The sequence below is a fragment of the Camelus dromedarius genome, chromosome 17, assembly GCF_036321535.1.
Source record: "Camelus dromedarius isolate mCamDro1 chromosome 17, mCamDro1.pat, whole genome shotgun sequence".
Classification (NCBI taxonomy): Eukaryota; Metazoa; Chordata; class Mammalia; order Artiodactyla; family Camelidae; genus Camelus; species Camelus dromedarius.
Window position 1 is genome coordinate 32,565,762 of NC_087452.1, and position 14,789 is coordinate 32,580,550.

The window sequence follows — 14,789 nt, forward strand, 5'->3', positions numbered from 1 at the left end:
AGAAGAAACATAGGAGAAAAAAATTTTATGGTCCTGAATTAGGCAAAGAGTTCTCAGGTATGCCCCTAAAAGCAAGACCCATACAGGAAAAACAATGATCAATTAGACTGCATAAAAATTAAAAGCTTTTGTTCTATGAAAGATGCTGGTTAATAAGTGAAAAGACAAGCTAAAGACTGGGAGAAAATATTGGTAAATCATATATTCAACAAAGAACTTACATCCAGAACATATAAAGATCCCTAAAAACTCAACAATAAGGAAACAGTCTAGTTAAGAATGAATACAAATTCTGAATAAATAATTTCACCAAAGAAGATATAAAGGTGGTAAATAAGCACATTAAAAGATGTTTATCATCATCAGTCATTAGGGAAACAGAAATTAAAACCAAAATGATGAACATCTGTACACCTATTAGAACGGCTAAAATAAACAGATAATATCAAATGCTGATGAGTATATAGATCAACTGGAATTTTCAAAATCTGCTGCTGGGATTTCAAAATGTTATAGTCATTTTGGAAAACAGTTTGATAGCTTCTTATAAAGTTAACTATACATTTACCATAATAACCAACAACCCCATTCTTAGGTATTTACCTAAAATGAAAGTTTATAGTCATCCAAAAACTTGTAAAGAAATTTTTGGTGATTCATAATCACCAAAAAGTGTAAATAACCCAAATGTCTTTCAAATGGTGAATGAATAAACTGTAATGGAATACTACTCAGCAACAGCATTAACAACACAGATGAATCTCTCAAAGGCATTATGTGAAGTGAAAGTAGCCAGTCTCAAAAGACTACAGTCTACATGATTCCATTCACATGGCATTCTGGAAAAGGCACACCTATAGAGATGGAGATCAATGGCTGTCATAGGTTAAAGGTAGGGGAAGGGTCTGACCACAAAAGAGGAGCAAGATGTGATTTTTAGGAATTTAAAAAACCTTAAAAAAAAAAGACACATGTATTCAGCATCATGATGAGACTATCACATTTAGCAATCAACAGCATAGGTGCAAAAAAAAAAAATCTACATTAAAACCCTTGGTTGGAATACTTTACACTTTCCACAGAACAGAAACTAAGGAATTTAAAAAATCTTCATGGTGGTAGTGGTGACATAACTTTATGTATTTGCCAAAATTTATAGAACTGTAAATCACAAAGAGTGAATTTTAATCTAAATTTTAAAATAGTTAAAAATAAATAAATAATTTAAAAATTACTGTTTGCCTGGTCTGCTCCTCACTGTTAAAGTCACTCACTCTGAGATCACTGGTTCATCCCAGAATCACAGGGCTGAGAGTGAGCTTAGTCAGGAACTGGTACAATCCCCAAGCCAATATAGAAATCTCCCCTAGAGGTCTCCTGGGAGCTTCTCTTTGAGAACCACCAGCAAAGAGGAACTCCCAGCTTACAGTGGATAGTTCTTGTTGCTAGCAAGCTATTTCTTTTATTAGCTAAAATTGGCTTTTCTACCACTGACCTCTATTGGTTCTAGGCCTAGTCCCTGGAGCTATAGATAAAAGGGCAGGGGCTACCTCCTCTACCTTAGGGGTGGCAGAAGAATTGCACAGAGGGACAGCCTGAAGCCACTTTATCAGAAGCTGAGGGCTTACACCTCATGGACCCACCCTTCTCTGTAGGAGCCTATGAAATTCTAGGTTACAAGAAGTCATCTGGTCTGGGCTCTAGCCCTACCAATACCTGGACCATATACCTTGGGGATTTTCCGGGGAGGAAAGACAACACACTCCCAGCCTTCTCCTGAATGAAGCTGGGAGGTTAGTCTCAGCCATTCTCTACTTGATCAGAAAGTTCCTTTCACATGATGTTCAATTTCTTTCCTTTGATTCTTTTCTGGCTTCTAACTTCATGAAGAAAATCCACAAATCAATTCTGGCCAGAAAGTAAGGGAACCCTTGAACAAGATTCAAGATAGCCACATCATAGCCCATCCTAATGGAACTATATAGCCTGGACATCTAGATCCATGCAAAAGGGGTCCACTGCAGGGGACAGCACCCTTAACACTGCCAGGTGTTGTCTTACCTGTTTGAAGTTGCCATTTTTCCTTTGCTCCCAGTCCATCATGTCATGAAAGATGGGAATCATGATATTCCGCACTTCTGGCTGTGGGACCAGTGTCACACCCAGAAAAGGACCAATCATTCCCGGAATAAAATGGATCTTATGTTCACCTGAACAACAAAACCCAACAGATATTAGTTCATGCTTGCATTGCTTCTTCCACAGAAGCTTCCCAAGTGGGGTCACAGCACATGATCTGATCTGCACTGGAAGCATCTGAGACCAAAGCAAGTTCTCCCCTATGGTTTTCTGAGATACTCCCTTCTCTTGGCTTTTTAGAGGTCATGGACTAAACTGGACCAGCCTTGTTAAAACAAATGTTCAAAAGGCACAAATGGTATTTCTAAAGAATTTACTGGGAGATTCTACAAACTACCTGAAGATCATTCTGAGGTCAAGGAACAGAGTTCACTACTCTGAATTGAATAGGATTTCTGAGTACCCTGCAACAGTTTCAGATGGTCTGTTTATAGCATTTATTTAGCAAGGAAAATCCATCTATTTCTGCTTAAACACAATGCTCTATCTCTGCAGTTTCTGCCTCTAGCCCAGAGGCATTTAAGTGATGAGGATGTTCAGTCCTAGGTCGAGCCACGAGAGGTCTGAAGGTCACGGACCTCTTTCATTGAGGTGCTCAAGTATGTCCAAGAGGGCCCCTCCTGAGTTAGCAGGAGCCTCCTACACAGTCCTACCCTGACAGACTGGCTGAGAGACTCTATGTGTATCCCTACTCCACCCCTATCTCTTGTCTTCACATTGCATTTTTGATGGTAGCACTACATTTATTCAGATCAGCTTGGCTCATTCCTCATTTTTCCTAATGAGGCCTTTCCATGGGAAGTGGGTGATATGAGTTTCCCTGTGACTAGACTGCCATGTGGGGCATATTATGTGAAGCCAGGACCAGTTTTGAGGACCATGGGACAGAACTTTTCTCTTCCTTGCAATGGCAAAACAGTAATAGAATTATCTTCCAGAGCTCTGCTTTTAGTCCTTCAGAGACCAAGGAGACAAACTGTGGGACTCTGTAATAATTGTTACAATCAAGTAAAATCAGTTCTTGAGGACCAGAAAATGTCATTTCCACCAAAAACAACGAGACAGGAATGGCTTTATCAGCCAAATTTGACACCTTTTTGATTTTTTCCATGTTGAAAGCTATCTGAGGAGCAGATGTTAGCTCTGAGGCAGATTCTATATATTCTAATCTTCGTCTTTGGTACAGCTGTTAGTCTCCTGTGTTCCTGAGAATTTCAACTTCAAGGTTAAAATCTATACCCAAACTGTGCCAGATACAGGGAGTAAGAGTACTGAACCCAGAAAGCCTATTTGGGGACATGCATCCCCACTTACGGATGGAAGGCCTTGGTGCTGGCAGGAATAACTTGTATCTTGCGTGCTGCTTCTCGTGTTGGTGACTGGGATGGTTAACAGAGGACTCTTAAGATTTTATGGCAATCATTCCTAAGACTTCAGAGCTTAGTTGAAAGCAGACTTCACTAGGAAGAGTAAAAGCAGCTTCTCTAGCATCCTGACAGGCCACTAAGAAACCTATAGTACCAAAGGATGGCCCACCTAGTCACCAGGGTGATCCAAGGATTCTACTAAAAACTCTAAAAATTTCAGATCCAAAGCAGTGGATATCAGAGAAGCTGTAAAGAGAAGCTGTCAAAAGAAAGGAGACTAAAATCAATCTGACCTAGGGACTGCAATTCCCTTCTTACATGCGATCTTCATGCAATTGGCAGCAGGAACCTGGTCTGGATGCCTGAATACCGGAGACCCAAGAAGTGTTTCAATCTTAATTAAACTGAATAGCTGCCCTTGCTCATGTGCTGAGTATCTCCAAGATCTATGCTTCTGGGCCTGTAACATCTGGACTGGGGCAGGAAGAGCCCAGAGGATCTTACAGGCATGAGTTCTCAAGCTGGGAAAAACTACTGTAGTCCTCATCTTTTTCTCCTTTGACTTTAGTTCTCCAAAAAAGGGACTGTGCATATGTATAACTGGGGTCTTATTTCTCAGTCCACTCTCCCTGCCAAGGGCTTTGTGCACATGTGCTACACTCTGCCATCCATCTGAGGTGTTATGTTAAAGATATGTAAAGGTCTCTTGGGTTTGAGCTAACATTCATAAAACTTGGGGGAAGTTATTAGTCTTGTCACTTTTTATTTGGCTATGCAATATGTGGAAGGGAAAAATATGGAGAAAAGACCTACCCAAGTTCTGCCACATGCTGAACAGTTCATAAGCCATCATCACACGCATGTCCCCATACCTGGGAATAGAACACAGGCATCAGCTATTAGCAGAAGAAGGTTCAGGAAGATGGGGCTACAAACCCAAGGAGGCCAGTACTTCAGCACTGTTTCTAATGCTTCCCAAAATACTAAGTCATTTGGCTCTAAACAACTTTCACATTTAGCTCCTTGGGAAGCTACCCCGGTGAGAACCTTGTGGACTTCTGAAGGAGCCTCTCATGGAAATATAATCCCATCTGGGCACATGGTAGGGATATGAATAAGAGACATATGTCTTACTTATCTAGAATCTTTTTCCTCTTGGCTGAAGTAATGATTTCTAGCTGAAGGCTTGGCTGATTTATGAACAGAACTGCCAGGCTAAAATAAGAATTCCACACCTAGAGAGACAGAGAGAGAGGAAACATGTGACAGCCTAAGCCTTTAACCTTGCAAGGAGAGATTCTAAATATATGCATGTAGCACAGAATTCATTTTACAATGTTAAGATATTGATTTTTAAAAAATATCTTTGCAAACAGGACTTTCCCCCCCTTTTTTTGACTTCTCTGAAAACAACGTGTTGATTCTGGACTAGAAAACGTCCTCATGCATGGCTGGCTCCCAACATCTCCAACAGGGGGACTCCTAGGTCATATTTTAATCACTACCAAGTTTGGAAGCTATGAACATATTAAGAAGGCCCCCAGTCACCTAGCAGTCACCTAGCTGAATCTTTCTCAAATTCCTGACCTGCAAAACTGTGAGCAAAAGAAAATGGTTGTTTTAGGTAAAACAAAACAAAAGTAGTGAACTTGGCTTTTGGCTTACTATTACCCTAGGGTTATCTGTAACCCTTTGGTTATTACCCTAGATAGTGATGGATCTCAGAAGCTCCTACCTTAAAGTCGAAGTCTGTCTCTGTGAAATTCTTGTGTAGCGCAGAAGACAGGTACTGGACAGTAGTGACGATAATACTGCAGTAAGGGAACAAGGTGTTGGCAGAGTTAAAAGACTAACAATGGCATTAGTTAGCTTTGCATCAATGGTCTACGGCCCGTGTACAGACTTCTGGAGTACAACTAGCTCACATGTAAGATGTGACTAGAAAGGAAAGAGACAGATGGCACAAACCCCACAAAATTGACAGAACAGCACAGAACACAAGAGAGGGTTCTAGATCTCGCTCTGCTGTTACCTAGCCTTGCTACTACTTCTCTCTGGGCCCCTGATTCCCTGACTATAAAAGGAGGGGAGTGGGCTTGACGGTTCTTCAAGGTTTCTTCCAGATCAAAGACTGAATAATGAACATATATTATGATCACCAAAGGACTTACAGTATAATCTTATTATTTCCCTTGTTAATAGGAGTTTATAGTTATTAAACCCCTACTTTTGTCATATATTATTATTTTCATCTATAAGTCATTTGATTTCAGCCTTTGGTCTAGAATATCATTCTCAATTTTAGCCCAGGCACATATAGTGGGTAGTGGGAGGCTGACTTGCTGGAAACGAGGGCATAGGTTGAGGGAGGGGGAAGAGAAGTAGGACAGGTAGGTAAGGGTTTGATTACAGAGGGCTTTGGATGCCTGGAAAAGGAGCTTACAACTAACAATAACTACCTAAGCTTTGGTGCAGAAGAGGGGCAAGGCAAATAGTGCATTAGAGAGACTAGTTCATCAGCAGAGTGGGTAACAAATTTGAAAGGTAAAAGCCTTGAAAGAAGAGGCTGCTCCTGCAGAATGGTCTGGGGAGCCTGAAGAACTCTCAGTAGAGAGCTAAGAGATAGAAACAAGAGGGAGTTAAATGGAAAATCCACTATTTGAGGAAGTATCTGTGCAACTCTTTTTATAATCATTCTTCTGTTGTGTATACAATGTTTGCAGTTTTGAAAAAAGAAAAGAAAGAGCACTATAAAAGGTACAAAGGAGAAAAACCATGCTAATACGTTGCTAATATATGTATAATATAAATAATTTCACTACATTCTGCATAATGCCAACATAGAATGCAGATCAGTGGGAGGAGGCAGTAAGCTAGAGAGTGGTTTTCTCCTGAGTGGAGGGAGACTGGATGAGCCAGTACCTTACCATCTGCAATACTTGTCTGGCTTGCCAGTTAGAAGCGCAGGATAGAAATATGAATGGGGCAGAAAATTTGCAGTCAGCCTTAGAATGAATTCTATGGCCAGAGGCAGAAGGGGTCAGAGCCTCACAGCCAGGTCTCTGGTAGGTAATTAGCACAATCTGTGGGAGGTAAGCAGTGTCTGGTAGACAATATAAATCAAATCAAGAGGGCTTGGGATACTGCCTGAAACTACAGAGCAACAGAGGCCAAATGAACAGAAATTCCTCAGGGAGGAATCCTTCTTTGGGTATTATATTTCCTTGTCTATCCTTACCATGACATCATCTGTCAGGCACTTAAAAATGCATTTTTGAACTATCATTGACTCTTTCTTCTCCTTGAACTTATGGTAAATGGCCAAGTCATGCTGATTGTGCCTACAAACATTTTCACATTTACCCTCTCCTCTCTGTTCCCATGGCCTTGACCTTGATTTCTGTTTTGCTTTCTTTCCCACACATACACACACTCTCCTTAGTCTGAGAACAGTTCTGTGGATGCTGGTGTAGGGCCCTTCCACACTCACTTGCTTGTGAGAAGTCTCATCACCATCCAGTCCCGCGGAAAGACACTCATCTTCATTAGGTTCCGGAACACACAGAAAATCTTCAGCAGGAATTCCTGATCAGAGAGGAAAATCTCATGTAAGACACCATCACTACCACTGCAGCATACATTTCCTCAACAGGGCTCTCCTGACCTCTAGACCATAAGAATGGGTGGGACCAGTGGGTAAGACTCTGGTTCCCTTTGTGAGTTGCTTTTCTCCTAGAGTGCTGCATGAGAGTGAGTTCAAGGCACTCTCACAGGCCAGATGGGAGCAGACCCAAACTGGGCAGAACAGAGGCAACTCTACAGCTGCTCAGCCCACACCTAAAGACCAAAGCACAGGGAGTTCAGCAGAAATGGTATCCACCTAAGTTCATAAGTTTCAATCTTTGGGGCATGGCCCCTGAGCACTTGACCATAAGAACTTGCTCTCCTGGATGTTAAGAACACAATGACAGGAGAAGCACATTAGGAATGGCAGAATAAATACCTCCAAAAATGTGCTTCTCCATGAAAACAATAAGAACAGTGGCCAAGACTGGTTAATCAAAGGTTTGCAACAATCCAAGGAGTATTATTCAAGAAAAATGACTGAACCTCAGTAGGAATAGTGAGCCTTATTGTATTCTAAATTTTCCCATTCCCATCTTCTCTCTCTCCCTACCTTCAAGGTATCCTTGAAAACAAGCAGCTGTAGAACCATGGTAGTAGTGAAAACCAGTAGCCTAGCAGTCACTAGACGGGACAAACTGGTTTTGGAGCTCCCAAAAAAGCACCATCCTAAAAGAACTGTTACTGTTTGATCTGTTTGGCAGCAACCTGAGAAAGCCCCATTCAGAGGTCTTATTTGACCAGACTCAGAGCTCACTAAGTGAGAAAAGCCTTATCCCAAGGTCATTTGTTGAAAAAAATCAGCCATAAAGATTTAACATCCCAGATGTATGAAGCAATTATATCAGTTGAAGCAAACAAGAGAATGGTAAAAACACTTAAAAGAAGAATCTGGGGAATGAGACAATCACATGGGGTTTTGAAAAGCCCTGACATATTCCTAAGAACCTAGAAGACCACATACGTGTGCAGGGCTATACACATTCCCAGAAAAGATCTAAGAAGTCTAATCTTTCACCTCTGGCTGACTTTGAGGCTCTATGCAAGCAAGTGAAGTCTAAGGCAGTGAGGTAAACTGCTGAACCATGAAGGCAAGCTCCAAGCCTCACACACAGACATCTAGAAAGTGTGGAAGACATTGATTTAAGGCATTTAAAGGCATTTCTGTCCAGTTATTAGCTGAACATTAAGCTAACTGAAGACTTCAGTGGCTGCACACAATAAAAAATATAGACATTAAAGAATTAGTCCAGGAAAGTCACTAAACAAGCAAACAAACATCAACAAAAACAAAAGAACAATAAACCCTAGGGATGTGGGCAGGGGAAAGGGAATCTGATTTCCAGAACTGCTACATTATTTAAGTTGTCCAGTTTTCAACAAAGAAATTGTAAGACGTGAAATGAAATAGGAAAGTAGGGCCCATACACAAGAATGAAGTCAAGAGAAACTTTTCCTGAGATAGCTTAAATGTTGGACTTACTAGGAAAAGACTTTAAATGGGCTATTATAATATGTTCAAAGAACTAAAGGAAATCATGCCTAGAGAATTAAATAGAAGTATACAAATAATATATTACCAAATAGAGAACATCAATAAAATAGGTATTATTATAAAGCATTGAACAGAAATTCTGGGATTGAAAAGCACCATAACTGAAATGAAAATTTCACCAGAGGGGCTGAAAGCAGATTTGAACTGGCAGAAGAATTAGTGAATTTAAACATAGGGCAACTGAGATTATATCAAGGAACAAAAAGGGGAAAAAATGAAGGAAAATGAACAGAGCATCAGACATCATCCAGTGTTCAAATATACAAATACTAAAAATATCAGAAAGAGAGGAGATACTGGCCAAAAAAATCCCCAAATTTGATTAAAAAAAAAAAACCCTTTAATCTATACATCCAAGCAGCTCAGTAAATTCCAAATAGGATAAAATCAAAGAGACCTACATATAGACACATCATAGTTAAACTGACAGATGCCCAAACAAGAGAGAATCTTAAAAACAAGAGAAAAACAACTCATGATGTACAAATGATTCTAAGTAAGATTAACAGGCAACTTGTCAGTAGAAATGATAGAGGCCAGAAGGCAGTGGGATGACATATCAAAGTACTGAAAGAATGTTAACCAAGAATCCTAAACCTAGGAGAACTATCATTCAAAAATGAAGAAGAAATTAAGACATTCTCAGATTAAAAAAAAAACACAAAAACCAGAGAATGTTAGCAGTAGACCTGCCCTACAAGAAATACTAAAGGGAGTCTCTCAGACTTAAACAAAAGGACACTAGACAGTAACTTGAATCTACATGAAAAAATAAAGTGCACTACGAAAGACGACTATATAGATAAATATAAAAGACAGTATATATGTACATTTGTTTGTAACTCTTCTATTTAACTTACAAGACAACTGCATAAAGCAATAATTATAAAACTGTGTTGATGAGATTACAATGTATAAGATATAATTTACATGACAATGATAGCTCAAAGGAAGGGGAAGGATTGAACCTGTACTGGAGTAAATTTTTTGTATACTATTAAACTAAATTGGTATTAATCCAAATTAGATTGTTTTAAATTGTTAATTGTCATTCTTACGGCAACTACTAAGAATATAACGTTAAAAATATACTAAAGGAGACAATAAGGGAATTAAAATAGCATGCTAAATAAAAGTATTTTTTTTAACATAAAAGAAGGCAGAAATGGAGGAATAAAGGAACAAAAAAGACATAAGGCTGATATAAAACAAATAGCAAAATGGCAGGTGTAAATCCCAACTTATCTGTAATTACAGTAAATGTAAACTTCAATCAAAAGGCAGAGGTAGAAAGAATGGATAAAAAATAAAACAAAATCCAGTTATATGCTGTCTACAAGATACAAAAATACTTTAGATGCAAAGACACAAATGTAATGTAAAAAAAATAAATAATGTACAATGAAAACAGTACCCAAAAGAGAACTGGTATGGCTATGTTAACATCAAACAAGAGACCTTAACAAAAAAAAAAACATGTTATAATGATAAAGGGGTCAATAGATCTGGAAGACAGAATTATAAACATATGCACTTAAAACAGAGTCTTAGAATGAAACAAAACCTGACAAAACTTAAAGGAAAAACAGACAGTTCAACAATGATATTTGGAGACTAAGTGGAGTGTACCACTTTCAATAATCTACAGAAAAACTAAATGGAAGATCAGCAGAAGAAAGAAATTTTAAACAATATTACAGACTAACTAGACCTAACTGACATCTATAGAACACTTATCCAACAACAGCAGAATATACACATTCTTCTCAAATGCACATAGAAGGATATGTGCATTCTCTTCTCTAGGGTAGATCATGTTAGGCCACAGACAAAACCTCAATGAATTTAAAAGAACTGAAATCAAATATAGCATGTTCTCCAACCACTATGAAAGAGAGTTAGAAATTAATAACAGAAGGAAATCTGGGAAACCTTAAAAATGTGAAATTAAACAGTACCTTTCCAAATAACCAACACATCAGAGAAGAAACCACAAGGGAACTTAGGAATACTCTGAGATGAATAAAAGAGAAATCATATCAAATCAAAACTTAACAAATGAAGCTAAAGCTTAGGTGCCTATAATAAAGAGAAGCAAGATCTGAAATCAATAACCTATCTTACACCTTAGGAAACTAGAAAAAGAAGAGCAAACTAAAGCAAGCCCAAGGAAGGGAATAATAAAAGAGCAGAAATAAATGAAACAGAGAAGAGGAAAATAGAGGAAAAAAGAAACCAAAAGTTGGTTCTTTAAAAAGATCAACAAAATTGACAAATCCTTAGCTAGCCTAAGAAAAAAGACTCAAATTATTAAAATTAGGGATGGAAGAAGGGATATTATTACCAATGTTACAGAACTAGAAAGGATTATAAGGGATTACTAAGAATAAATGCATGCCAACAAATTGTATAACCTAGATGAAATGGACAAATTCTTAGAAAGATACAAACTACCAAAATTCATTTAAGAAGACACAGAAAATGTGGATATACCTATCATAAGTGAAGAGATCAAATTAAAAATTAAGAAGCTTCACACAAAGAAAAGCGCAGGACCAGATGGCTTCACTGGTGAATTCTACCAAATGTTTAAGTTAGAATTAATATCAATACTTGTTTTTTTGATTATACCCATTTTCAAAGTAAAGTAGCAGTGGTTTTGATCTGCATTTCCCTTATGACTAATGATGTTGAACATCTGTTCATGTGTATATTGACTATTTATATGTCTTATTTGGGGAAATGTCTATTAAAAGCCTTTGCCTATTATTAAACTGGGTTATTTGTCTTTCTATTGTTGAGTTGTAAGAATTCTTTACATAGTTTAGGTAAAAGTCCTTTATTAGACATATGATTTGCCAATATTGTCTTCCATTCTGTGGGTTGTCTTTCACTTTCTTGATGGTGTCCTTTGAAATACAAGAGCTTCTAATTTTGACAAAGTCTAACTTATCTATTTTTTCTTTTGTTGTTTGTTTTTCTGGTGTCATATCTCAGAAACTACTGCTAAACCAAAGGACATAAAGATATACTCCTACGTTTCTTTCTAAGAGTTTTATAGTTTAGCTCTTACATTTAGGTCTATGATCCTCTTCTAGTTAATTTTTAATGTGGTGTGAGGTAGGGGTACAATTTCATTCTTTTGAATGTAGGTATCAAATTGTTCCACCACAGTCTGTTGAAAAGACTCTTCTTTCCTAATTGTATTGTCTTGGCACCATTACTGAATATCAACTGACTATAAATATAAAGGTTTATTTCTGGACTCTCAATCCTATTTCACTGATTTACATATCTATATTTATGCCAGTACCAATCTTGATTACTGTTATTTTGTTGTAAGTTTTGAAACTGGGAAGTATGAATCCTCCAATTTTGTTATCTGTTTTTAAGACTATTTGGCTATTCTGAGTCCTTTAAATTTCCATATGAATTATGGATCAGATTATCACTCTCTGCATAAAGGCAGCTGAAACTTTGATAGGTCTTGTATCAAACCTGTAGATCACTTCAGTAAGTATTGTGATCCTAATGATATTAAGTATTCTAATTCATGCACATGGATGTCTTTCCTTTAATTTAGGTCTTCTTTATATCTTTCTCTAATTATTTTATCCATTTCATGATACTGTAAGTGGAACTGGTTTCTTAAATTCATTTTTGGATTGTTTACTGCTAGTGTAAAGAAACATAATTGTTTTTTGTATATTGACTATGCATCCTGCAACCTTGCCAAACTTGTTTCTTAATTCTGATAGTGTTTTCTGTGGATGCCTTAGAATTTTCTGTGTACAAAATCATGTCATTTGAAGATAGAGATAGTTTTACTTCTTCCTTTCCAATCTGGATGCCTTTTATTTCCTTTTTGTGTCTAATTGCCCTAGCTAGATCCTTCAATATAATGAATATAATTGGCTAGAGTAGACATTTTTCTCTTGTTCCTGATCTTAAGAGGAAAGCATTCAGTCTTTTTATTAAGTATGATGTTAGCTGTGGGTTTTTCAAAGATGCTTTTATCAGTTTAAAGAAGTTCCCTTCTATTTCTAGTTTGTTGTATGATTTTATCATGAAAGCTTAGTGGATTTAAAAAATACTTTCTCTATATCCATAATGATGATCATTTTTTTTTGTCCTTTGTTCTATTTAATGGTGTATCACACTAATTGATTGTCATATGTTAAGTCAACCTTGCATTTCTGGGGTAAATCCCACTTGATCATGGCATGCAATTTTTTTTAGTAGGTTGCTGGATTCAATTTGCTAGTATTTTGCTGAAGATTTTTATATTTATATTCATAAGGGACATTGGTTTGTAGTTTGCTTTTCTGGTGATGTCTTTGATTTTTGTATCTGGGTAACACTGACATCATTAAATTAGTTGGAAAGCTGCTCTTCTATTTTTGGAAGAGTTTGTGAAGAATTGGTATTAATTCTTTTTTAAAAATTTGGTAGAATTCACCAATTAAGCCAACTTGTCTTGTGCTTTTCTTTTTGGGAAGTTTTAAATTATTAACTTAATCTTGCTACTTGAGAAAGTCTTTTAAGATGGATAATCAAAGAGACACTGAATTGTATAATTTAAAAGTGTGAATTTTATAATATGCAAATTATATCTCAATAAGGCTGTCACAAAAAAGAACACATGCACAGAATTCTATATTCAGTGCAGTGGACTGAACATGTTCCCTCATTTCTGTTTCTCCTCAAATTCCCTAAAATGACAGTCAAGCAACAGAAATACACACCCCCTCAGAGACAAAGAAGAGAAGGGAGCAGAACACAGTAATCAAAAGAGGTCAATAAATTTTGAAAGCTCTCATGGTAACTGATGTAGTTTATTTGAGAAAGCCTACAGCCAAGGGCCTTTGGAGGTGACAGCAACAGGAAGCAAGAATCTCAGAAACTGTAGGCATCACCAGGCATCTCTGTGGGACTTGGGTATGAGGGCTAAAAACAGGAAGGCTGGCTTATTGTCTTCCTAAGATCTCTTCTGCCATCTCATGCCACTAGGTGACCAGCCTTTCTTCACCCTGTCAGAAGGCTGACAGCTGCCCTCTGGAGTATTGCTCACTGAGGATCTGTCCTCAAGAATACAGCAACAGTTGAGTACTGAAGTGCCAAAATGAGATAGGCACTGACAGAAAGTTTACCTGCTGTACTGGAAGACTCCTGAACTCTCTTTTTGCTATCTGGTTCCCCAAATACTGACAGGCTACTCCATCAATAGGAGCAGTTTCCACTGAGGAAACAGACAAGTCCAAGAGAACAGGCCAACACATAGAGGAATTAGAGGATGCTCTGACCAAACAGTCAGACCCTCTTTAGTCATCTACAGGAAAGTCTGCTGGAGACAAGCCCTGCACACACAGTTTCTAATTAGCACCAAAGAACCTCACTTACAGACACAGTCTGACATCCAGGAGTCTACACATATAGGAGGAAAGTCTCTGACATGAAAGAGACTAAACAAATAAAAACAGGGCAAGTCTCAAGGGGAAAAAAGTGATCTGACAGCAACTGACAGATTTGACCACGAGGAAAGCTGGAAGAAGAGGTAGATATTACAGAACTGATAGAGGGAGAAAGAGATCCTAGCCAGATTTGAAAACTAAAAGAAAACAAAAAATAAATAAAAAAATAACAAAAGAGGCAATTAATTCCAGGAAAAACAAAAATTTTTACAAGAAAAGAAGTGTAATAATACAATCTTGGCTCACCATAGTACTTACTTAGCTGTTATAAAGAAGTGTTGACCAATTTAAACAAAGACGTATGCAAACTATATTGGAAGAATGAAAGGAAGGACATGTGTGAAAGAGAGAGGAATGATTCAGGAGAGTCAGCCTCATTTTCTGTGGTAGAAAGAAATAGTAACTAAAATTTAAAATTTAAAATGTCAGTAGAAGCTGCCTGAAGAACAGCAAGAGTTCAAAGTGGCTGCTTACAGGAGTAGTGATTAGACATGGGTCAGGCTGAGCCAAGGAACCAGTTTTATGTTATATGCTTTGTAATATTTTTTGGCTTTTAAAATTACACACACACACACATTGCTGTGATAAAAACAAATACTTAATTAAAAAATAAGAGAATGATGCTAGCCTCAG

General features: G+C 37.6%; 1 protein-coding gene across 11 annotated transcripts in view; it reads right to left on the reverse strand.

Moving 5' to 3' along the window:
• DOCK3 (dedicator of cytokinesis 3) overlaps positions 1-14,789 on the reverse strand; it is a 299,439-nt gene that overhangs the window by 47,632 nt on the left and 237,018 nt on the right. For all 11 annotated transcript variants that reach the window (XM_031470426.2, XM_031470421.2, XM_031470420.2 and 8 more), the window contains 5 exons: positions 6,997-7,091; positions 5,242-5,317; positions 4,641-4,741; positions 4,320-4,378; positions 2,062-2,210 (listed from right to left, as the gene is read on the reverse strand). In XM_031470426.2, coding sequence (XP_031326286.2) covers positions 2,062-2,210; positions 4,320-4,378; positions 4,641-4,741; positions 5,242-5,317; positions 6,997-7,091 — 480 coding nt within the window. The remainder of the gene's footprint in view (positions 1-2,061; positions 2,211-4,319; positions 4,379-4,640; positions 4,742-5,241; positions 5,318-6,996; positions 7,092-14,789) is intronic.